The sequence below is a fragment of the Eptatretus burgeri genome, chromosome 7, assembly GCF_056783735.1.
Source record: "Eptatretus burgeri isolate ZD-2024b chromosome 7, Ebu_testis_v1, whole genome shotgun sequence".
NCBI classification, from domain to species: domain Eukaryota; kingdom Metazoa; phylum Chordata; class Myxini; order Myxiniformes; family Myxinidae; genus Eptatretus; species Eptatretus burgeri.
This window is the reverse complement of record NC_140967.1, coordinates 23,127,792-23,153,171: the sequence shown is the minus strand read 5'-3', so window position 1 is coordinate 23,153,171 and position 25,380 is coordinate 23,127,792. Positions and strand designations below refer to the sequence as shown.

General features: G+C 44.0%; 1 protein-coding gene across 2 annotated transcripts in view; it reads left to right on the top strand.

The window, feature by feature from the left end:
- LOC147022823 (E3 ubiquitin-protein ligase pellino homolog 2-like) overlaps positions 1-25,380 on the top strand; it is a 238,815-nt gene that overhangs the window by 167,311 nt on the left and 46,124 nt on the right. For both annotated transcript variants that reach the window (XM_085887700.1, XM_085887699.1), the window contains exon 4: positions 6,483-6,584. In XM_085887700.1, the coding sequence (XP_085743826.1) occupies positions 6,483-6,584 (102 nt within the window). The remainder of the gene's footprint in view (positions 1-6,482; positions 6,585-25,380) is intronic.

Genomic DNA, 25,380 nt, shown 5'->3' with positions numbered 1-25,380 from the left:
GCGTGCGTATATATATATATATATATATATATATATATATATATATATATATATATATATATATATATATATATATATATATATATATATATATATATATATATATATATATATATATATATATATATATATATATATATCGGAATTAATGGAGAGAAATTATACATGTTAGGAATAGTAATTGGTACTCGTAGGGTGCTTTTATAGGTAGTCCACATTTACTTTTTAGGCCAGTTTGTAGATAACACATGAAGAGGAATGGTTGGTGGGAGGGGGGGCAGGGGGGGTGTTTTTAAACTAATGATCCGAATTATGTGGAGGTTGGTTGTATTTGGTGACAAAACTATGTGGATAGAAATTATACACGGTAGGAATAGTAAGGTACTCATATGGTGTTTTAATAGGGCTACTGGTGTGAAGGAAGAGCATGGGATAAAAGAGTCCATGATTTCAAAAAGCCATGTGGTAAGGGAGGAGTATTGATTGAGGGATTTTAATTTTCTCGTTAGATTGGGTTCAGGAACAGGGAAAGGAAAGAGGAGATGAGAATGGTCCAGTATTACTTTTTAAGCCAGTTTGTAGATAATGACATGAAGAGGAGTGGGGAAGCCGGGGGGGGGGGGGATGTTTTTAATATAATGATTCGAATAAAGTGGGGGAAGGAGAATCGTTGGGGATAAAACAGTGCTAGCTGGCTACTTGGTAACAGGAATTCTGTTTCGAGTTATAGTGTGGGATTGTAGAAATAAGGCTACTAAATTTCAGGAAGGCAAACCAGGAATGTGTAAGGAGAGAGTGAGGTAATATAGATTGGGAGAAGCTAACAGGAGTGTAATTGGTATCTGAGAAAAAGGAGCAAATACACAGTGTACAGCGTATTTCCAGTGGGGGTGGAAAACTAAATGCAGAATGTCACCATAATGGTTGAGCAAACAATTAAAGAGTGCTGTTATTGTTAAAGATAAGCCGAAGGCATTTATTAGGTACTAACAAAGTGTTGCCTGGCAACGCTGGGTTCCTCCTCCCCTCCCTTCCCCTCCCTGCTTGCACCCCTCCCCCTCCCTGCTTGCACCCCTCCCCCTCCCTCATCCCACCCCATCCTCTGCCCTCCTCCTTTAACAACTAGATCCTTTCTGAGGCTAGGAAGAGCGGATGATGGAAACAGGATTTTATACATCAGAAAGGAGACGATTAAGAGGTCATCTGATGTATGTAAATGTTTATGGTAATGAAGGGAAAAGACAATAAATTCAGAAGTTTTTCAGCAGAATGAACAGTGGCAAGGCCAGAGGTTACAAATATAGCAACGAAGAGAGTTAGGATGGTAGAAAGTCTGGGGTCTTTCACTCATAGTAGTTAATGCATGGAATGATACCCCTGGAAAGGCAGTGGCATCGGAAACAAATAGGTTTCAACTGGAATTACATAGGTACCTAAATGGTACATCAATATTGGCAGTATGTGTGTTTTTTTGTTTTTTTTCCCCTTCCCCCCTCTAACCACCCTTTTAAAATATAAATAGTCCTCATAAGGTGTATGTGTGTACGTATGTATACATTTGTATTTCCCTGGTGATGCCCCGTGTCGGCCCCAACAGCTCAGTGAAATTGAGTCAATAAACTGATAGGATGCATCAATGTGATGTTGATGCAGCACGGGCAGGTTGAGTCAAGTGGCCTCCTCCTGCATTAAAATTCCTTGTATTCCCTTCTGTGTGAGTTTTTAGCTTATCTGGAATTGGAATTCCAGAAAAGGTATTGCCATCGTGCACCGTCCGTCCATGTCCTATTTCGACTTCTCTGGCCAAACCACTGGGCCGATCCAGCTGAAATTTGGCAGCAACGTTCTGCTCCTGACTGGTAACGGGGATTGCAAAGCACATTCCCGTCACCTGATTTTAAGTAGGTCAAAATGGCCGACATAGTAAATTTCTTCAAAAATCTTCTTCCTCAGACCCACCAGTCAGAATGCTACAAAATTTGGGTTGCAACATTGGGCCAGGGTATGGATATTAAATTGCAGAAGTCATGATGACCACGTGACCAGAAGTGTGTCAAAATGGCAGTTGCATAAATTCATTCAAAAATCTTCTTCAGATCTGCCAGTCAGAATGCTACCAAATTTGGGTTACAACATTAGGACAGGGTCGTGATGTTAAATTGGGGAGGTGTTGCCAATCACATTTCCGGAAGTGTGTCAAAATGGTGGACTTTGTAAATTTTGGAGAAAATCCCTTAAATTCCTTCAAAAAATCTTCCTCTACAGACCCATCATTCAGAATGCTACCAAATTTTGGTTACAACATTCGGCGAGGGTCCAGATAGGCTGCAGGTCCAGTGGTCCAATTTTTATTTTTTAACTTTCAAAATGCTGAACACAGATCAACGTTATGAACATCACTGAAAGTGAGATTACAGTACCTTAAGTCAACGATCTATAAGACAAGAATGTAGAATGTTATTTGCCCGCAGATGGGAACAATATATATGAACTGTTCTATACAATAATCAGATGTGCTGATTGGTAAGGCAAACTGTGTTTAGAGCCAGGAAGCTCGTTTCTATGGTGGGGATGCCCTGTGGACATCTCTCCATCACAATCATACAGGTGACATTGGCTGACAGGAAGGCCTAGAGGTACGCATACTCACCTCAAACCTGCATAGTTGGGATTTGAATCCTGACTCAGCTATATACTGTCATCCTGGTGTTTCACAGGCAGGGTGATTCATCAATGTGTGTATCCGTCCTAGGATGGACGTTAAATATGCGTCCTGTCTGCCAGCATTCGTTGGCGGATGTTAAAGATCCCATGGTGCCCTTCGCGAAGAGTCGGCGAGGTATCGCCGGCACCCTGAACAAATGACAAATTCCTGCCTTAACCAGCAGAGGGCATTGCATCAGCAGCACAGCCACACCCTCAGCCAACGATGCTACCTCACAGCCTTGTGCGGCATACCCACAAAGAAGACCCTCCAACATAAGAGATTGATCTCCATTGGCTGCTTTTTTGTCGTTAAACCAATCTTTTATTTATTCGACGGCGTGTCCTTTGCCGTCGTAAGATTGTGGAGTCCGAGCGGAGCATAGCCCCCGATGTGTACAGTAAGGTAAATGGATTTGGCATTTAATTTCCAAACCTCCATGTGACCCAACTTGAGTAAATGGACATGCTTTGCTTTTAAAACCTGTCGATTTTAATTGGTACCATTTTGAAAGGGCAAAAAAGGTCTTTCTCGGATCTCATTTTAATTATGGGTTATTTGAATAAGTGAGACTGCAATGCATGTGTTATGCTGAGATTTGAGTGCATGCGTCTGCGCATTTGTGTGTGCTTCCGTCGCTGCTTCTATGAGAGTGTGCACGCGTGCTTCCGTTCGTGCATGCATTCGTGCATGTTTCTAATTATTTTTCTCTTTGGTACCTAAATCTATGTTGAGGCAAATAGTTATTGGGGACTGACATCATGATAGCTGTGTTGTCATCTTTCTTTCTTGTGTTTTTTTTTTTTTTTTGTGTGAAGACATTGATTGAACACGACCGGAATTAGTTATCCTAATAACTATATTATCCCAAATAATCATTGTTCCTTATTTTGTTGAAGCAGATGGTTATTGCTGAGAACGTGCAATTTCACCAGATGGAAGTCCGTTGGACTTGGTTGATTATTCGATGAGTGAGAGCAGAGCCATCAATAATAGCCAAAAAAACCTGTGCCGGTGAAAAGGGAGTCATCTGTTTGCTGGATTTTTGTTTCCCCATCGCTAATGTAAACCATTTATGCTCCGAATCTGTTTCATCGAGTTTCAATACTTTCTGTTTACTCTTCATTACTTGTTTTTACTGTCTGACAGGTCAAGCTTTTGTGCAGATTTCCCTCCATGCCTCAGGGAAGTTTTCCGTTTCGCCCCCTTAGGAGCTCTTGCGGCATGTGAGGACTCCTCACATTTATCATGGGGAGGATAAACAGAACCGCCAAATAAATTATGAAAGCCTTTCCTTGTGCCGCGCTCATTGCGTTGTGCATTAGGGTGTCAGAGGCGTGCGTCCCGAGGGTGGCCATTGAACCCTGCAGGCCCATTGCTCAAGTGAAGCGCTGTGTAATAACCTGCCAGCATAAGCTGGGCAGGCAATAAAGCATGGGGCAGCAGGAGTGCCGTTTACTTGGCCGGGAATCGATAATTTTTTTTTTCCTCCTCATTCTTCGTCGTCGTCCTCATCTTTATGGAAAGGATAAGGCATAAGCCGGGGAGAATGCTATGGTTGGTTTTTTGCCGTTGAATGAAAAGCAGATGCCAGAAGCAAATTTGCAGGGAGCGACGGAGGGATTTGATAATGTTGAGATTGAAGGAAGTCCCATTTTGGGTCCCATGTGAAGCGATGCATGTGGACATGTTTTGTTGTGTCATGTTATAACTGCACTGATCGTGAAGTTAGTTCGAGATCCTCAAATGTTGGTCAAGGTTCGGTTACAATGCCCAGAGCTGTTGTTGTGAAGGATAACAATGTTTGGAAATGAAACAGGTGGACAGGCTGTTTTTTTCCATCCATGAATCTCAAAGCCCTGGTACCAAGAATGCCACTGGGACTTTCTTCAGCAATTTCACCCCATAAATTCAAAGCTTTATTGGTTTCAACCAAATACTGCTGCTCAGGTGAAATATCAGTTAATTTAGGCCTTTGATTGGTGACCATGATCTGAAAATGTTGCGACATCGCACGTTTCCAGGGTTGTCAGGAAGGCCAAGAAGTATGCATATTCATCTGTAAGCTGTCTCGCCTGGGTTTGAATCTCGACCCAGCCATAAATTGTCATCCCGGTGTTTCACAGGCAGGGTGATTCATCAATGTGTGTACTGTCCCTCATCCATCCATTTGGACCATACTCTGTGCAGAGCGTTGGTGCTGCCTAAGCAGACTCCTTGGCTGACACAATCTTGGACGGGTCGCCACTCCGACACGGTACACCAGCATGCTGGCACTCATTTTGCCGACCTTGGAAGGATGACAGGCAGGGTCAACCCCACCTGTTATTAATTCAACAGCCGAGTGGGGTTTGAACTCAGGATCCTAGGATCCTAAACCCACCACCCTAACCGTTAAGCCAACACCAGGAATACTGTCCCTCAGATGGACGTTAAACTGGACGTTCCATCTGCTGGCATTCGTTGGTGGACGTTAAAGACCCCACGGTGTCCTTTGTGAAGAGTAGGTGAGCTATCTCTGCCACCATGGCCAAATTCCAAATTTTTCTGTAACCTACAAGGGGCACTGCATCAGCGATGCAGTTGCTCCCTCAGCAAGTAATTCTACCTGCAGCAAATGTGCTGCATACGCAAGAAGAAAAAGAAGAAGAATATGATTAAGATTTCAAGCTCAAATCTGCCTAACGGGGATTCTGCCTGCTGACTCGAGCGCTATCCGAAACGAAAACACCTCCTCCTGCACTGCTGCATATTTGGGGTCTTTACATTGATATAGGCTGACAGGATGGCCGAGAGGTACGCACACTCACCTCTCTGCCATCTAGCACGGGTTTGAATCCACACCCAGCTATAAACTGTCACCCGCATGTTTCACAGGGAGGGTGGTTCATCAACGTGTGTGTGCCGTCCCTCGGCTGGACATTAAAGCGGGTGTCCCATCTGCCTGCATTAGTTGCTGGATCTGAAAGATCTCACGGTGTCCTTCACGAAGAGTGGGCGAGCTATTTCTGACACCCTCAACAAATTACAAATTCCTGCCTTAACTACCGCTGGGAAGGCAAAGGCAAACCACCCAGTATTAACTGTGCCAAGAAACTCCTTCAGCAGTGCTGGACCTGCCTTCGGGCAGAACACCAGAATACAAGTACTTTAACATACTTTTGGTGTGTGTGTGTGTGTGTGTGTGTGTGTGTGTGTGTGTGTGTGTGTGTGTGTGTGTGTGTGTGTGTGTGTGTGTGTGTGTGTGTGTGTGTGTGTGTGTGTGTGTGTGTGTGTGTGTGTGTGTGTGTGTGTGTGTGTGTGTGTGTGTGTGTTAGTGTGTGTTGGTTGGATTTTGTGGCAAAAGAAAAACCTCAAAAAATTTTGACATTTCTACATTTGGTATAATATACTTCACAGCAAATGAGTCAAATGAGGTATACTAACCTGTTGGTGTGTTCTTAACCGTTTGCCTGTTTTCATTCCTTGTGGTTTTTACCGAATACCAATTGGCTCCAGACCCAACCACACTTTCTTCCTTGTACTACATTTTATTCATCCTTTCATTTCATTGGTACTTTTTCTTTTGTTAACTCTTTACTTGTGGCCGTCTTCCTGGCTCATGGATATTTAAGGTGAACACTCAATTAAACTTGTTTAATGTTTATACTTTCTTCATGATTAGACGATGAAAGTTTGAATCATGGTGTTCATCCAACTCTCTGATTGACTTTGTTTTTCAAAAATCTATGAATTGCATGGCTTGTTTATCCCACTTGCACACCTTTCTTTCCTTCAGGCCGTGAGCAGCAAAGATCAGCATAGCATCTCGTACACGCTGTCGCGGAACCATACCGTGGTGGTGGAGTACACGCACAACCCCGACACGGACATGTTCCAGGTACGTGGGTGGGCACGTGTCGAGGCTGTTGTGGATGAGCCATAGGTATGGTAGAAGCCACTGTTGTTCTGTAATTAGCGACGCCTGGATATTGTGTCGAGACTTACTCCACCAATTGTGAACAACTCACGAAAACATTTCTTCATTTCCCATCACGTCGTGTTGACAGATTGTCAAGCCTGGTGTTGGCTTAACGGTTAAGGTGGCTGACTTAAAATCTCAGGGTCTTGACTTTGAGCCCTGTCGTGCTGTTTAAATAACACCAGGTGGGTTGACTCAGCCTGTCATCCTTCCGAGTTTAGCAAAATGAGTACCAAGCTTACTGGTAACGGACACCGCATCAGTGGCACAGCAGTCCTTCCAGAAGATGATTGCAACCATCAGCCACAGGTTGCATGCGAAACGACGACATTGGATTGTCATTTCCAATTGCATCTCTACTGTGTCTCTATTTCCTAGCCTTGAATCCCCTTTTGTAACTCAGGCCATGGATTATGAACATGTAATACATATTTGGAGCTTGTTCTCCCAGTTCCGCAAACACCTGCCATTGATAACAAACTTTTCTTTTCCATTTCGTACTCTATGATTTGTTTCCGCTCAGAGCCGTGTGCTTGCAGGCCTTTCCCAAATCCCGCGGTATAATTCCACCCTTCAGTATTTTCCTGTGTTTTTGTGAAAGTTCCAAAACAATTGGCCATTTCAGCAAAACGGTGACATTCACAGGTGAAGGTGAAAATCGTCAGTGTTCACTGTTACAGGAAACATGCCATAACAACATTTGAAGGAAACAAATTGCAGAATCCCTTTGCGAGTGAACTAGCTCCGATATCAGCACGAAGATGTTTATGGGGTTTAAAGAAAAAACTTTCAATTTCATATTTGGTAAATGTTCATTGATATTTCCTGACAACTTGAGAGTAAATGGTATTAATTCTCAGTGGTGTAGCTTTGCCAAATGCAGAATTTCTTAAGCAGGTTGAAACCTGGTTCCTGAGGCTTTGCTACTTTGACCTCCATTCACATGATGCCTCAGCGTGGCACCTGGGGGATGCCTCGGAGTGATACCCGAGGGATGCCTCGTCGTGATACCCGAGGGATGCCTCGTCGTGATACCCGAGGGATGCCTCGTCGTGATACCCGAGGGATGCCTCGTCGTGATACCCGAGGGATGCCTCGTCGTGATACCCGAGGGATTCCTCGGCGTGATACCCGAGGGATGCCTCGGCGTGATACCCGAGGGATGCCTCGGCGTGATACCCGAGGGATGCCTCGTCGTGATACCCGAGGGATGCCTCGTCGTGATACCCGAGGGATGCCTCGTCGTGATACCCGAGGGATGCCTCGGCGTGATACCCGAGGGATGCCTCGGCGTGATACCCGAGGGATGCCTCGGCGTGATACCCGAGGGATGCCTCGGCGTGATACCCGAGGGATGCCTCGGCGTGATACCCGAGGGATGCCCCGGCGTGATACCCGACAGATGCCTCGGCGTGATACCCGAGGGATGCCTCAGCGTGATACCCGAGGGATGCCTCGGCGTGATACCCGAGGGATGCCTCGGCGTGATACCCGAGGGATGCCTCGGCGTGATACCCGAGGGATGCCTCGGCGTGATACCCGAGGGATGCCTCGGCATGATACACAATGGATGCCTTGATGTGGTACCCGAGGGATGCTTTGTACCTTTTCTCTCAGATGCCATTGGAATTGTTGTTTTGGAAGATTGGTTTATTATCCTCATCAGATACAGCATTGTCCTTCTTCTCTGTCTTTGTCTCTCTACCTTGAGGTAAGTGATTAGTCGAGAGCATGGCAGCCGTGGCTCAGCTTATTTGATTGACTGTATAAAGACCACGTGATGGCTTCTGACATCATGCCACCTGGCTTTAATCATTGTCTGGCCAGGAATGTACCCCGCATTGCCATGAATTCTCCAGCAAATTGCATTAACGGAAGCTCACATTTTCATACATCTGGCCCTCGTTTCACATTCAAATGACCGATGTATTTTTGCCGAGGTTGTTGCACAATGCAACCTGGTTTTAAATGTTCATAACACCGTTGACTTTTGAAATGCATAGAACAGCACATTATCCACTGTGGGATAGCACAAAGACACTGAGATTTTACCAACTTCTGTGTTCCAAGCCCAAAAAGACCATGTTTTCACTTCGACCACATCCTCCGTGCAACTACTCATCAATCCTGAATTTGAGGCCACAAAGGTACAGGGTGAGCCACAAAATAATGACGCATTTACATTGCGATTGAAACTTTCAATAAAATTACTGTTTCCAAGGCAATAACCAATATGTTTATCGAATATGAAGAACCTTCTTTGCAGATTTATTCTTCATGAACCACTTGGTTAGTGTGACCAGTATGGGGCTGGTGCACTTCCTTCAACCGACGGATACAATTTTTCACTACTCTGCTCCATAAGTCCTCCTCCATCGATTTGCACAATTCCACAACTCTCGGCTCCATGAGAGTTCATGGCTTTGGTGTAAAGACTCACGGAGAATCAAAAATAATCGATTTTGGTCTGGGCTGTGAGTGGGCCATCGTATTCCATTTTAGTGCCTGTCTGGGAACTTACGAGAAATGACATGATCTTTGAGAAGCTCATGGAGAAAGCCAAGGGCAACTTTCACATTCAGGGTAGTTGCATCATCTTACTGGAGCGATAGTGTTTGCCCATGTTACACAAACGTGGCAAAAGGTCTTTGTAAAGCATGGCCATATACCAGGTAGAATTAACTGTCCCTTTGATTAATCTTCTCTGTTAATAAACACCCCTAAATAACCACGTCTAACACTACACCACATGGTTATTTTCCACAAGATTCTCTTGCTATGCGAAGAGATATGTGGTGCTAGAAATCACTGCTTACCAACATACAAATTAATGAAAACTGTTATCGTTTCGTGGGTCACCCTGCATGCTTACAAATGAGGGCAAATTCACAATATATAATTGTAGCTTTTATGTGGAGGGATGAGAGGTGAGAGGGACTAGAGTGATCCTGTTTACATCAGGTTAAAACTGGGAATACAGAACAAACCTAGGCCTGAGTGTATCACATGAAATATTTTGAACATTTCAACAAATGAATTGTTAAACGAGTAAAATGTATCTGTCTTTATGACACCCGAACTTAAACTGTATACTTTCTACAATGAAGATTTGAATTGAACCTGTGACCAAGAATGCACTTGTATCCAAGATGGGACTTGTATGAGTATCCAAGATTGGACTTGTATCCAAGATAGGACTTTTATTCAAGATGTGATTTGTATTCAAGATGGGACTTGTATGAGTGGCCAAGATGGGACTGGTATGAGTGGCCAAGATGGGACTAGTATGAGTGGCCAAGATGGGACTAGTATGAGTGGCCAAGATGGGACTTGTATGAGTGGCCAAGATGGGACTTGTATGAGTGGCCAAGATGGGACTTGTATGAGTGATCAAGATGGGACTTGTATGAGTGATCAAGATGGGACTTGTATGAGTATCCAAGATGGGGCTTGTAGCCAAGCTTTCCTCTCAACAAATCCACAACTTTCTGCACATCATTACTGTTCAGTACAGTATTCGATTGAAATGTTTATTTTGTTTCGTTTTTATTTGTGGAATGGGTTAGTTAGCAACTCCTCTGATATCCTATTACAAACGTGCAATTTCCTTAGCTTTTTGAACCCACAACAGTTGTAATAGTCTCGTCTCTGAGACAAACCATAACACCCGATGTGCAACCTCTATTTATTATCAACTGAAGTCAAGGCCTGGATAACAAACCCACAGAAAAATGCAAAAACAGACTGGCATAGTGTAGAAGAGAAGACATGCACAACTACGGGACGTGAAGGAGAGTCAGGTCAGGTCAAGTATGGGAGCATGCGCTGGAGCAGTGTGTTGCTGTGTCCACTCCAGGGGCCTCCGTCTGGCCATCCCCCAGGCATATGCCCGGCCCATCCCCATCTCCCTGATGCCGATCAACCTGCTGCAACCACGAGGCACATGGTCAGCCCATTGGCCTCCTCAACTCACAAGGCTCCCTCACTGAGAGAATCTGGTAAGTTGGATCAGCGTCAGGAAAATGAGCCACATGTCCATACAGCCGCAGCTAATTCTCACAGACGATGCAGGTAACATATCTCATTTGAGTCTCTCTCAGCAACTGCTCGTTGGACACAAAGTCCGACCAGCGACAGCCAAGGATTCTCCGAAGAGGCCTGGTACCAAAGGAATTAAGTCCAAGTCTCACATCCACAGAGCAAGACTGGAAGCACCAAGGACCTGAAGACTCGGACTTTCGTCCTCTTGCACAGGTACTGGCAACGCCACATCCCATGATCCAGTGAATCCATGACTACCCATGCCCGACCCAGATGTCTATTGACCTTTGGCTCACAGCGAGCAAACATGAATATCACTGCCAAGGGAATTGAATCTCTCCGTGACCTCAACATCCTCGACACAAACAGGTCCAGCCAAGATAGCAGCATCCAAGATGTCAATGAAAGCTTGGATCTTCATTTTTACCCAGGAAACCCATAATCCCAGTGGCTCCGACTCCTCATTCAGCACCTCGAGGGCCCCCAAAAGGATATCTAGAGTCTGCAAAGATGACTGCATCATTTGCGAAATCAAGGTCAGAGATCTTGACATTCCTAAATGATGCACTACAACTTGATCTCTCTGACATCCTCCCCATAATCCAGTCCATACAAGTGCTAAAAAGTGTGGGGGCTAGTACACACCCCCTGACGAACTGCAGTAACAACTGAAAATAAGTCTGAGATGGTATTACCACATCTCACAGCACTATCAGTATCAGAGTATAGTTCAGACATCAGATTGACCAGCTTTGGTGGCACCCCACGAAGACCAAGAATCTCCAGAGGGCATTCCGTTTTACTGGATTGAACAGTTTACAGAGACCAACATAGGCTGCAAGCAGCCCCTTTTGAAACTCTCCTCTGCATTCGGTGAGGACCCGAAGAGCAAGGATACGGTCAATCGTTAACCTCTTTGGTGTAAAGCCTGACTGCTCTGGACCCTGGTGCTCAAGCAGATGGTGGCGAACCCTATCTAGAATTATCTGAGCAAAGACCCTGTCCAGCACTGAAAGCAGCATCACCCCTCAGCAGTTGTTGCAATCTTGGCGATCACCCTTCCCTTTCCAGAGAGGGACAACAAGGCCCCTCTTCCAATCAGTTGGGATTCTGCCTGTGCTCCAGGCAGAGCAGAGAACTACATGCAATGACACATGTACAGCATTTCCAACAGCCTTGGAAAGTTCAGCATGGATGACACAGATCCCAGGATGTTTACCCCATTTCAACTGGTTCACCGCAGCCTGTGTTTACACAAATGAAGTTGGATCACAGTTGATTGGAGGGTTAGCAATACGGATAGTAACACCCCTAACATCCAACTCGACAACTGGTGGATCAGCCTGGTACAGCTGCTCAAAGTAACTGGCCCAGCGGTGCTTCACTTCAGACTGATCTGTCAAGACCCCACCATCCTCTGCTCTACCTGCAGTACATCGAGAGACGGGCTGAGAGGAACACAATGTGCAAATTCTCCTGTAAGCAGGATGAAAATCACCTGACCACAGGTGATGCTCAAACCCCTCACAGATTCCTTGCATATCGGCCTCCTTATCCACCCTTAGCGGACGTACAGTTTTACACCTCGGCTTCTTGAACAGCTCAGCTATGCCATTCAGCCTGGCCCTGCAACTCTGGTCAATGGTATCCAGTGTCCCTTGAGAGAGGAAATTCTTCTTTGCCGTCTGGTAAGTTCCAAGACATCCACCAGCAACATCAAGGACGGTGGTACTGAAGGCACTCCACAACTCTTCAGGACCCCCCCAAAGCACCCAGACCCCCCAAATCTCCACTCAGCCGATTTGCAAACTCCTCAGCTGCCCTCTCATCCTTGAGCTTGCCAACATCCAGCCTAGGCTGGGATGGTACCATTCTGCCAGATTGAACCCACAACTTCAGAGTTGCTACAACAAGCCTGTGGTTAGTATTTTGGAACTGTGCACTCCCGTAGACCCTGCAGTTCGGGATCATCCTCCAAAGACCACCAATAAGCACATGGTCAATCTCCTTTGCCACACCGCCAGCGTTAGAATACCAAGTCCAGTAATGAGCCTCTGGGGGCTGAAACCATGAACCAGCCACCCATAGTCCATGACTTCTTGCCAAGTCAAGGAACTTTGTGCTATTCTGGTTCACAGTTCCAGACCCATGGGGACCAACAGATGTCTCATAACCATCCCTACTAGTTCCAGTTGATGCATTGAAATCCCCCAAGACAAGAAGAGTATCTCACCTGGGGCACTGATCAACCACAGACTCGAGCTTGGCATGGAATGCGTCCTTCACAGTGGAATCACTCTCCTCAGTCAGAGCATATACAGAGACCAGGAAAACAACACTCAAGGAGTGACGAATCCATCGTCTCATAATACGCCCATTGACCGGTGTTACCTCAATTATCATTGGGTCAGCTTATTGGACACAGCTTCAGCAACTCCTTGGCCATGGTAACCATCAGAGCGACCAGACCAATAGTAGGTGTAACCACCCGCCATGATTTTTCCACAATCCGGTCTCCGAACCTCAGAGAGTGCTGCAATATTGATGTCCAAACGCTTGAACTCCAATGTTAACAGAGAGAAGTGATCATCCTCTCTTAGGGATAGGACATTCCAGGCACCCACCCAAAGGAACCACTTCAGGTTAACCCAAGGAGACCGCCATATGGTGGACGTCACCTCAGCACCAACCCGACACACACGACTGCAATTTTATCTGGGAAGGTTACCTCGTGGTTTTCCTACTATCATCAAAGATTGGGGGTCCTGTAGGCTTTTCCCAAATCCCGTGAAATGGTGAGCTGCTCTGCGGAGGACAGCTGCACAGGAGTTTCTCCCATGGAGTGGGTTATCAGATTATTTTGTGCTTTTCCTATGTTTTGTGGAATAAAGGATTTTATGGTAGCCAGAGTGCAAATCCTGCCACCAACCTCCTTTTAAAATGTAACCCAACTGCAGGAGGACGTCCGCAGACACAGCTGGACACGAGATATGGATGGCTGTTGGCTCACAAGGAGCTCCTCTACCCTTTGACAGGTTTTGTTTTTAATCCTGCTGTGTGTCCATATTGTACCCCCTCCTCACCAGGAAACTTGGTGGTGGAGATGGTTTTGTCACCGATAACCCGACCATGAAACAGGGTAGTCCAGGTTTACATAGAACCTTGAGCAAGTCACAGATCTCGTCTTACCTGCCCTGACAAAAGAAGTAGAGTGGTAGACAGGAAATGGGGCAAGGGGTCAGTCAGGATCAGAAAACCTCAGAACTTGTGATCATGAGTCGGTCATGGGCAGCAGCCTTGAAGGACTGGCGGGAAAGATCATGAGACAACAGGCACAGGAACTTGGTGTCGCAGATATGAGAATAGTGTATTTGTTTCCGTAATAGTGTGCGCAGTCAGAAACGGCTGATGCACCACAGGAGGGAATCTTCACCAGGAATGTAAAATTTAATCAGGGTACCGACCGAAATGGCTTTTCTTGATGAAAAATACAGCAGTATCTTTAATGTCCACATTGCAGACTTGGCAGCCAGCTTTATGGACGGTTTGCTGCACTGCACAGTGCCTCCTGGTTTGCATTGCCCAACCAAGAGATTGAATCAGATACAGTTTTACAAGGAACTGCATCCAAGTGGAGACGGATAATTTTCAAGAGCACTTCTGCTCCAATTGCCATCTTTTGGTCGGATGCTTATAGTATAATTAATACAAGATGTCATGATATACAATGGTGATTGGGCATTTTTAGAATAATACAAGTTCCCTTAAAAGGAACTTCAACGAAGGAGGCCATTAGGCCCCTAAAAGCTTGTGCAATGGTTATCAACCTATGGTTGCTTGTCTATGCTCTTTCCTTTCACGCTGAGTGTCAAGCAAGGAAGCAGCACGCACCATTTGTAGTCGTTGATATGACTCGGCCAGCGTTTGAACCACGGACCTCCCAGACTCAGAGCAGATGCACTTTTTTATATTTTTATTACAGGATCCAAGGCTCGTCGTGGAGCTGCCAGACACATCTCACAAACATGGCAAAACAGACAAATCCATGAGACACAACACAGGACTGTTCGACGAGACACACAGTCATAAGTTTGGGGAAAGTACCATCATTTCCTGGGGCACTCTGGGTACCAGCGACATTGCAACATTGGCATCGCATTCCTCACCGCACTCAGCAGGGTATTTCCTAAGGAAGAATCTCCTCCTCCCCATGGATGCCAAACTATGGGGATTGTGGATCCCACCCTGCTCTTATCCTTTTAAATGCTGAACGTCAAGAACAGGAAGCAGCACATACCAGTTAGTCTTTGGTATGATGTATGATGTCATATGGTCTTTGGTATGACTTTGGAATGACGCAGGCAGAGTCTGAGCCACCGAACTCACAGACTCGGAGTAGATTCTCCGAATCATTACGACTCCACAGGAACTTTGACAATAGTGGTTGAAAAATACAGAATCCAGACGGATGGTTAATGCTGACATAAGGGCCTGAAACATGGGGATTTGGTGAAAGACCATTTTTAGACTCAAATAGGGGAATAGACAATTAGCTTGTATCCGGCACTGGCTGCGCATGGGAGCTGAAAAGATCGCAAAGAATGGGACACCTTGTACCTGGTAAAGTGGCACCTTAAACAAAATCCTCAGGTGGTATAATCGAGAAATACAGCTGTGTGTTCTTAAACAATGATTTGCATTCCAGCCATAACCAAAGAAGTTTGTTCGTTTGAGCATATGCAGCACCTGGCTGCTGGTTGCATTCCCAGTGAGCTCAGCTCTGCTGGTGATGCAGTACCGATGGCCTATACGTTACCGGCGGAATGATGAAACATAAATACGTTCATATTAAGATGTCGTCTCTCACTACCAATTTCAGTGCTAATGTGCATCAACGGCACAGACTCGCCATCCACCAATAAAAATATTATTGTTGATTATGCGTCAGTGAAAAAACAATTACTCTTATTTACAAGTTGCTTTTAAGGTGAGAAAATCAATACTTTGTTGATATTGCTTCACCCTAACTGGGAAATTAAAATTTCCCGTTCACATTGCGTAAAAATGTATTGACTTTTAAGGAAATTAAAAAAGTAAATACGGTAAAATGTTGGTATTTATCCCTCGTTGTGTGGTGTTACAAGTGGGCATGGCACTGCTAAGGTTGGGTGTGGCAATGAAAGTCGGCGTGGCACAGCTAATGTTGGGTTTGGCAATGAAAGTCGGCGTGGCACTGCTAATGTTGGATGTGGCAATGAAAGTAGGCGTGGCACTGCTAATGTTGAGCGTGGCAATCAAAGTAAGCATGGCACTGCTAATGTTGGGCGTGGCAATCAAAGTAAGCATGGCACTGCTAATGTTGGGTGTGGAAATGAAAGTTGGCATGGCACTGTGAATGTTGAGCGTGGCAAGGAAAGTAGGCGTGGCACTGCTAATGTTGGGTGTATCAATTAAAGTAGGCTTGGCACTGCTAATGTTGGGTGTGGCAATGAAAGTTGGCGTGGCACTGCTAATGTTGGGTGTATCAATAAAAGTAGGCTTGGCACTGCTAATGTTGGGTGTATCAATGAAAGTAGGTGTGGCACTGCTAATGTTGGGTGTGGCAATCAAAGTAAGCATGGCACTGCTAATGTTGGGTGTGGCAATGAAAGTTGGCGTGGCACTGCTAATGTTGGGTGTATCAATAAAAGTAGGCTTGGCACTGCTAATGTTGGGTTTGGCAATGAAAGTCGGTGTGGCACTGCTAATGTTGGTGTGGAAATTAAAGTTGGCATGGCACTGTGAATGTTGAGCGTGGCAAGGAAAGTAGGTGTGGCACTGCTAATGTTGGGTGTATCAATAAAAGTAGGCTTGGCACTGCTAATGTTGGGTGTGGCAATGAAAGTCGGCGTGGCACAGCTAATGTTGGGTTTGGCAATGAAAGTCGGCGTGGCACTGCTAATGTTGGGTGTGGCAATGAAAGTCGGCGTGGCACAGCTAATGTTGGGTTTGGCAATGAAAGTCGGCGTGGCACTGCTAATGTTGGGTGTGGCAATGAAAGTTGGCATGGCACTGTGAATGTTGAGCGTGGCAAGGAAAGTAGGTGTGGCACTGCTAATGTTGGGTGTATCAATAAAAGTAGGCTTGGCACTGCTAATGTTGGGTTTGGCAATGAAAGTCGGTGTGGCACTGCTAATGTTGGTGTGGAAATTAAAGTTGGCATGGCACTGTGAATGTTGAGCGTGGCAAGGAAAGTAGGTGTGGCACTGCTAATGTTGGGTGTATCAATAAAAGTAGGCTTGGCACTGCTAATGTTGGGTGTGGCAATGAAAGTCGGCGTGGCACAGCTAATGTTGGGTTTGGCAATGAAAGTCGGCGTGGCACTGCTAATGTTGAGCATGGCAAGGAAAGTAAGTGTGGCACTGCTAATGTTGGGTGTATCAATAAAAGTAGGCTTGGCACTGCTAATGTTGGGTTTGGCAATGAAAGTCGGTGTGGCACTGCTAATGTTGGTGTGGAAATTAAAGTTGGCATGGCACTGTGAATGTTGAGCGTGGCAAGGAAAGTAGGTGTGGCACTGCTAATGTTGGGTGTATCAATAAAAGTAGGCTTGGCACTGCTAATGTTGGGTGTGGCAATGAAAGTCAGTGTGGCTGTTGTAGTAATCAACAATAGACCTTTTCGATCGGCTTTATTCTCACAAAACCCATACGCATATCTACAACAACATAAATATACATAGGGTAAGAATAACAAAATACAATAACTTGTACACATAATACTGAAGGCAAATACCACATACGCATCACATAATAACGAAGTTAAACTCCATACTCTAATACCAATTACATTCCTCAGAGTACATTATTCCTAATATAGTATATAACATACCATTACTGTTCCAGCATGACTTTCCACAGAGTACATGGTATACGTGTCAACACCAGCCATTGACCTTCATATACAGTGCTGCCACATCCGCCCAATTACCGTTGCCGCCAATTACAGTATGGCACTTTATTATCACAACAGTGGCACTGCTAATGTTGGGTGTGGCAATGAAAGTCGGTGTTGCACTGCTAATGTTGGGTGTTGCACTGCTAATGTTGGTGTGGCAATTAAAGTTGTTGTGGCACTGCTAATGTTGGGTGTGGCAATCAAAGTAGGCGTGACACTGCTAATGTTGGGTGTGGCAATGAAAGTGGGCGTGGCACTGCTAATGTTGGGTGTGGCAATGAAAGTTGGCGTGGCACTGCTAATGTTGGGTGTGGCAATGAAAGTGGGCGTGGCACTGCTAATGTTGGGTGTGGCAATGAAAGTGGGCGTGGCACTGCTAATGTTGGGTGTGGCAATCAAAGTAGGCGTGACACTGCTAATGTTGGGTGTGGCAATGAAAGTGGGCGTGGCACTGCTAATGTTGGGTGTGGCAATCAAAGTAGGCGTGACACTGCTAATGTTGGGTGTGGCAATGAAAGTGGGCGTGGCACTGCTAATGTTGGGTGTGGCAATGAAAGTTGGCGTGGGACTGCTAATGTTGGGTGTGGCAATGAAAGTGGGCGTGGCACTGCTAATGTTGGGTGTGGCAATGAAAGTGGACATGATGTACCAACCATTTAGTGTAACCATGGGGTTTTTTTTTTGGTTTTTCTTTTCAATTCTTCTTTGTTCGTATGCAGCACAAGACTGTGTGGTGGTATTATTGGTTGAGTGCACATCTGTGTTCCCGATGCAGCGTCCTCTGCTGGTTAGGGCAGGAATTCGGAATTTGCCCATGTTGCCAGCAAGAGCTCACCTACTCTTCACAAAAGACAATTGTTAACATCCATCAACGAACGCCAGTAGACGGGACGCCCGCTTAACATCCATCCGAGGGATGGCGCACACATTGATGAGTCACTCTGCCTGTGTAACACTGGGATAACAGTTTGTAGCTGGGTCATGATTCTAACCCAGGCTAGACAGCTTAGAGGTGAGTGTGCGTACCTCTAGGCCATCCTGTCAGCCCTATTTTCTTCAATGTGGAAGAGGGTAAGACAGATACGATCTGTTCTTGCGCATGGCAGCTTGGCTGCCAGGTAGCTTTCATTTCTTGGAAATGTGGCTGTGCTGCTGACTCTGTGCCCCTCTACTAGTACACTGGTACTTATTTCACCAACCTGAGAAGGATGACAGGTTTAGTCAACCTTACCATGGTGTTAATGCAACAACCAACATGGCTTGAACAACAGACTCTAAAGGCCCTGTCACACCTTGACGATTTAACCAGCGTATGCCTGACGTATGCAAAATTTGGCTAAAACGCTTGCACACGTCGAATACGTTATGGGTAAGTTTGTATACGTTAAGAGCACGCTGGCATATGTCGTAGTACTCTGGCTTTTTTTCGTAGTACGCTGGCATAAGTCTTTGTATGCTGGCATACGTCGTAGTTCGCCAAGGTGTTAGACAAATTTTCCATGCTTGAAATTTTTCGACGTATTCCAGCGTATGACTCAGATGTTCCGCATAATGCTGGCCATAAGTTGTAGGCACGTTACGCGTTCGTTGACACACGTCGACACACGTTACTTGTACGTAACTCACAAGTCGAAACACGTCAAGGTAATGGTTAGCGTCAGTGTTCCAGACTCCCTGGTTTTTTTTTCTTCGGTATGACGGTGATGTTAACACTTCGATTTTATATAATATAATTAATAGGCTGCCGCTCAACGATTTAAATCATAACCGCACTAGAAATCGAAGTGTCAACATCGCCGTCATACCGAAGAAAAAAAAAAACCAGGGAGTCTGGAACACTGACGCTAACCATTACCTTGATGTGTTTCGACTTATGAGTAACGTACAAATAACGTGTGTCGACGTGTGTCAACGATCGCGTAACGTGCCTACAACTTATGGCCAGCGTATGCATAACGTGTGTCATACGCCGAGTACGTCGAGAAATTTTCGACATGCTGAAAATTTCTCGATGTACTCGCCGTACTACGACGTATGCCAGCGTGCTCTTAACGGATACAAAACTTACCCATAACGCATTCGACGTGTGCCAGCTTGGTTCGGCAAATTTTTCATACGTCGGCATACGCTGGCTAAAACGTCAAGGTGTGACAGCGGCTTCACACTTCGATGTCTCGTGCCGTTATGATTTGAATCGTCGAGCCGCAGCCTATTAATAGCCTACGCCACGTGATCGTCGGTGATACGCTGCCGCGCTATGCATAAGTTAGACTATCGTTGGGCATAGGTTGTGAACGCCGACAACACGCTTAGCATTCGTTGGTATAAGTTATCTATATGTGATTGAAACGTTCTGTGTATGTTACTAATACGTTATGCATACGTCCAACACATTATTATACGCCCAAAACGTTTTTTAAAAACATCAATAGTTCAGCTTACGCCAGCGTTTTACATACATTTTGAGACCTTGCCATACGCTGGCTAAAACGTCAAGGTGTGACAGGGCCCTAAGGTGCCAAGCCAGCCACCCTAAACACGAAGCCAACACTAGGCTTACAGATATGATAATATTAATGTAACCATTCACTTTGAGTTTTGTTGTGCCTTTCTCACTTTTCTGACTCCAATGTGGCCTTTTTGCATTTTCTACTTTGCTCTGTGGGCAAGTCGATCAAAGATTACTGTTGACGTTAAAATGTAATATTTGCAACGAGAATGGCACTCAGTATAGCATATACAGTACCACCAGCAGGTTGAACAGTTTACGTTTTGTATCCCATTGATCGGCCATATCTGCATACAGACCTTAACCAAAATCTAATCGGCTTGTTCTTGCCACCTGCCGAACTCATACACTTCGGTTTATCATAATCCGTCCACAACTTTTTGAAATATCATGCTATATATCATTTTGGCCCTATCTCTCAATGGTGAAGAATCACTTTAAAAATTATATTATCCCAATCCGGATCTTGACCAAAATCCAATCGATTCATCCTTGTCACACACCCAACCTGTCCACCAAGTTTTGTCCATCACTCTTTGAAATATCCTGCTTACAGACGGACAGACAAACAGACGTGAGTGAAAACATAACCTCTGTCCACCTTTGATGGCTGCGGTAATACCGTAACTAAATTTACAAGACCTGGTGATACAATGGTTAGAGCTTCCACTCCGAGTCTGGGAGATTGGCTGTTCAAACCCTGTGCGAGTCATACCAAAGGTTATAAAATGGTACGTGCTGCTTCCTTGCTTGACGTTCAACATTTAAAATGATAAGAGGAAGTACAATCCACATAAGATGCATGGAGGAGGAGGAGGAGGAGGAGGAGGGGGGAAATTCCTTTGTAGGAAATGCTCCGCTGAGTATGGTGAGAAAGTCAACACCATCGTTGTGACGTCGCGAGTACCCAGAGTACCCCGGGAGGTGATGACACTTCTCCCAAGCTCAGTGGCTGTGTTTATCTTGTCTAACACTCCTGTGATGTCGTGTGCATGCGTGCGTGTGTGTGCGCGCGCGCGTGTGTGTGTTTGTGTGTCAGCTTCATTACCATCCTTGAATCCAGCAAATTTTTTTGATCAGTTTTTAGCTCGCCTGTTCGAAGAACAGAGAGCTATAGCGATACCCCCAGCGTCAGCGTGAGCGTGAGCGTGAAAATGTTAAAGTTTTTGGTGCAAGTTATTTAGAAGCTTGCCGTTCATTTAATATGTGTACTAGGATGCTGATATTTGGCATGGAGGTCCCTTTGGGGTATATTATTGATGTAGTGAAGTTGAAATTAAAAAATAATTTTAAATGTTTTAAATTTTTGACCTGTTTTGAACTTCACTTTTTTTTTAGCACATCAACGTTAAAGTTTTTGGTGCAAGTTATTTAGAAGCTTCCCATTCATTTAATATGTGTACTAGGATGCTGATATTTGGCATGGAGGTTCCTTTGGGGTATATTATTGGTGTAGTGAAGTTGAAATTAACAAATAATTTCAATTTTTTTAAATTTTTGACCTGTTTTGAACTTAACTTTTTTTTTAGCACATCAACGTTAAAGTTTTTGGTGCAAGTTATTTAGAAGCTTGCCATTCATTTAATATGTGCACTAGGATGCTGATATTTGGCATGGAGGTTCCTCTGGGGTATATTATTGGTGTAGTGAAGTTGAAATTAACAAATAATTTCAAATGCTTTAAATTTTTGACCTGTTTTGAACTTAACTTTTTTGTAGCATATCAACGTTAAAGTTTTTGGTGCAAGTTATTTTTTAGAAGCTTGCCATTCATTTAATATGTGTACTAGTTTACTGATTACAATATACAAATACATATATTGCTTTAAAATTATTTGGATCAGACTTCACTGCAATGCTTTATAAAAAATATTATTAGACTAGTCTTTTAAAAACGATAAATGTATAAACAGGTGAGCATTGGGTGGCTTTGACACCAACTCTCTGGTTAATGTTTCTTTTTGTGCCAAAACCGGTGTGATAAGTGACCGAAGCCACTTTTCAGACACTGCTGTCAATGCCATTGCTTTACTACTGAGGCGAGTCTCCTCTTCGTCAGTCGAAAAATGAAACCGATAGATGCTTTTTGTTGAAACTGCGTTTTTCTTTTTATCTGTTGTTTAAAATTCATGCCACATTATCGTGATTATTATCATCATAATATGTCAACCGATCCAGCATCTCCTCCTGTCCCTTGTTTCTTGTAACTTGCAGCAATTTGTCTGCCCTTGTGAGACAAACCACCACAGGATGTTGAGGAAATACTTATTTATCTTCCTTTCAATCTCTTGCTTTCAGCCTTGCCAGGATTAATGCGCAAATTTGTCAAACAGTCTCATTACATGTCCCAAAATTTTCGCCTTCCTCATCGCTATAACCTTTACAAATTGACAACTATGCTTTCCTATTTGTAATGTGTTCTCATTTGTCATTCTCGCAACCCAGTTGAATTTTTTTTTTTTTAACATTGCCCTTCAAATTCACTTTTCTGTTTCTAGCCAGCCTTTGTCCCATCACTTAATTTTTCCATGTTACACAGCCGTACAGTGATATTGACAAATATTTAACATTTTGCCATCATCATTCGTATCTCAGTTGTTGTCTTCCTCTTGGTAAGTTGATGCGTCATTTACATGAACTTTACCTTTATGCAACCTACGTGTGTTTTAAAGCCTATACGAGGGGTGTTCAATACTTTCAACAATTGAGACGCTCACAATAGTCCAGGAATTGCCCAAAAAAAATTCTCTCTGTGCAACGACTTTCTGTAGTGGGTACCAGGAAGCAAGTGCCACATCAGCTATTGCTGCATTCAACCTGGCCAACTGGAAATGCCTGCCACCCATTAACCTGTCTGTGGATCACAGAACAGTTCTGGGAGCAGCCAGGAAATGAAAATTTTAAAAAGGCTCTTTTGGATAAACAATTGCATCGGCTCCGCCTATAAGGCATAAGTTTAGCAGAGCTACAGCCCTCTACATCGCCGTAGGATTGTACTGCAGCCAATACTAGAAAGCAGGGTGTGATTTGTAAGATTTCCAGTGGAGGGGATAAAATTGACAGACATCATGGAAAACCTTACTGCATCTGTGGTACATAATTTAAACAGTTAAGATAATCAATAAGTTACCATCCATTGGGACCATATTCTGTGCAGAGCGTTTGTGCAACCTTAGCAGTCTCCTTGGCTATTGGGTACAATCCTGGACAGGTCGCCACTCCGACACAGTATACCAGCAAGCTGGCACTCATTTTGCCAACCTCGGACTGATGACAGTCTGAGTCAACCCCACCTGGTATTAATTCAACAGCCGAGTGGGATTTGAACTCAGGATCCTCGGATTCCAAGCTCACCACCCTAACCATTAAGCCAACACCAGGCATTTCATAAGTTACCTGTATACTGAAACAACTTTAAAACATCTTTAGGAATCACACATTTTGCCAAATCTGCTGTCATTCATAATGCATTTATTTTGATATTTCTGACTGTTACAACTTCAAAGCTATATGTAACAATGGTGATGTGAAACTGAAAAGCTGCTTTACAATTAAAAAATATCGCTAATACATTTCTCACACTGAAAAAAATAAAAATAATAATAATAATGTTGGAACAATTTTAGCTTGACATGTACAGATTCAAAAATTATTACCCCTTAAATCAAAGTGAAATTTATTTTTTTTTGACAAAAGCCATATAAAAAGATGTAAATTTATAAACTTACCGATTTCGCCAAAAGGCTGGATCATTCCAACAGAACAGTTTTTTTATGGTGGGAGACGTGTTCCTCCTTTCTCTTCTTTCCTGTCAGGTTGTCCATAGCCGTGTGCTGTCCCTCTTTGATCCACAATTCTGCATATTTTCCAGCGTGGAAAATGTCACGCCTAGGTTCGTTGATTTCAATAAACAGCATGCTGTTGACTGTGCTCACATGCCTTCGGCTTCTCTGATCAGTCAAAATAAGATTCATCTCACTGAAGCCACATTTACATTCAGCAGTGGACACAGGAATTGCCCCAATTGTCATGACCAGTTGCTGCAGGGTATTCCCCATATGCTGTGTATCTTTGTCCTCTCTAAATTCCTTTTTTGGTTGGAACTTTTGAAACGTTAATTACCCCCGCCGCCGAAGATGAAGGAGGTTATGTTTTCACCCCTTTCTGTCGGTTTGTCTGTCTACAGGATATCTCAAAAGGTTGTGGACAGATCCTGATGAAATTTTGCGGAAAGGTTCGGAGTGTGACAAGGACAAACTGATTAGATTTTGGTGAAGATCCGGATTTGGATGCGACTTCGAGAATTTTTAAAGTGATTCTTCACCATTGAGAGATAAGGCCAAAACTATATATAGCACGATATCTCAAAAAATTGTGGACGGATTTGGATGAAACTTGGTGGACACGTTGGATGTATGACAAGGAAGAATTGATTCAATTTTGGTGAAGATCTGGATCTGATAATTTGTTAAGTGATTCTTCACCATCAAGATGCGGCAAAACCGATTATATAGCACGATATCTCAAAAAGTTGTGGACAGATTCGGACGAAACTTGGTGGACAGCTTGGGAGTGTTGCAAGGACGAATTGATTCAATTTTGGTGAAGATGCAAATTCTGACCTGGATATAAGAATTATTTAATTTCAAACTGATTCGTCACCATTGAGAGATCGGGCCAAAAACGACATAGTACTGTCTAGCATGATATTTCAAAAATGTATTGCGCACAATATGTTCTCGTGGATCAGGTGTTACGTGGTGGAGGTATGCGCTCCACCGAGTGCCCTTTTAGTTTTTATAGTTTTGCACAGATTCAGAATTTAATCATCCCCAAACAAAATGTTTGCATTCTCTTCTGGTGGTCACAATGAATGGTTCCGTACAGCTGCCTCTTCCAGGACCAATTTGGCTTTATCTTCAAATCTTCTTCCCATGTTGTCAACTAATACTTGAAAGAACTGAAAGTGGAAGCTTGCATATTTTGTTAGTTGGGTTTCAGATGGCTCTGCGATTGGAACTATGTATGTGTGTATACATGTGTATATATGTATATATATATATATATATATATATATATATATATATATATATATATATATATATATATATATATATATATATATATATATATATATATACATATATATGTTGTTGTTTATGAGCCTGGTGTTGGCGCAGTGGTTAGGGCAGCGGCTTGGGATCCAAAAGGTCCTGAGTTCAAGCCCCG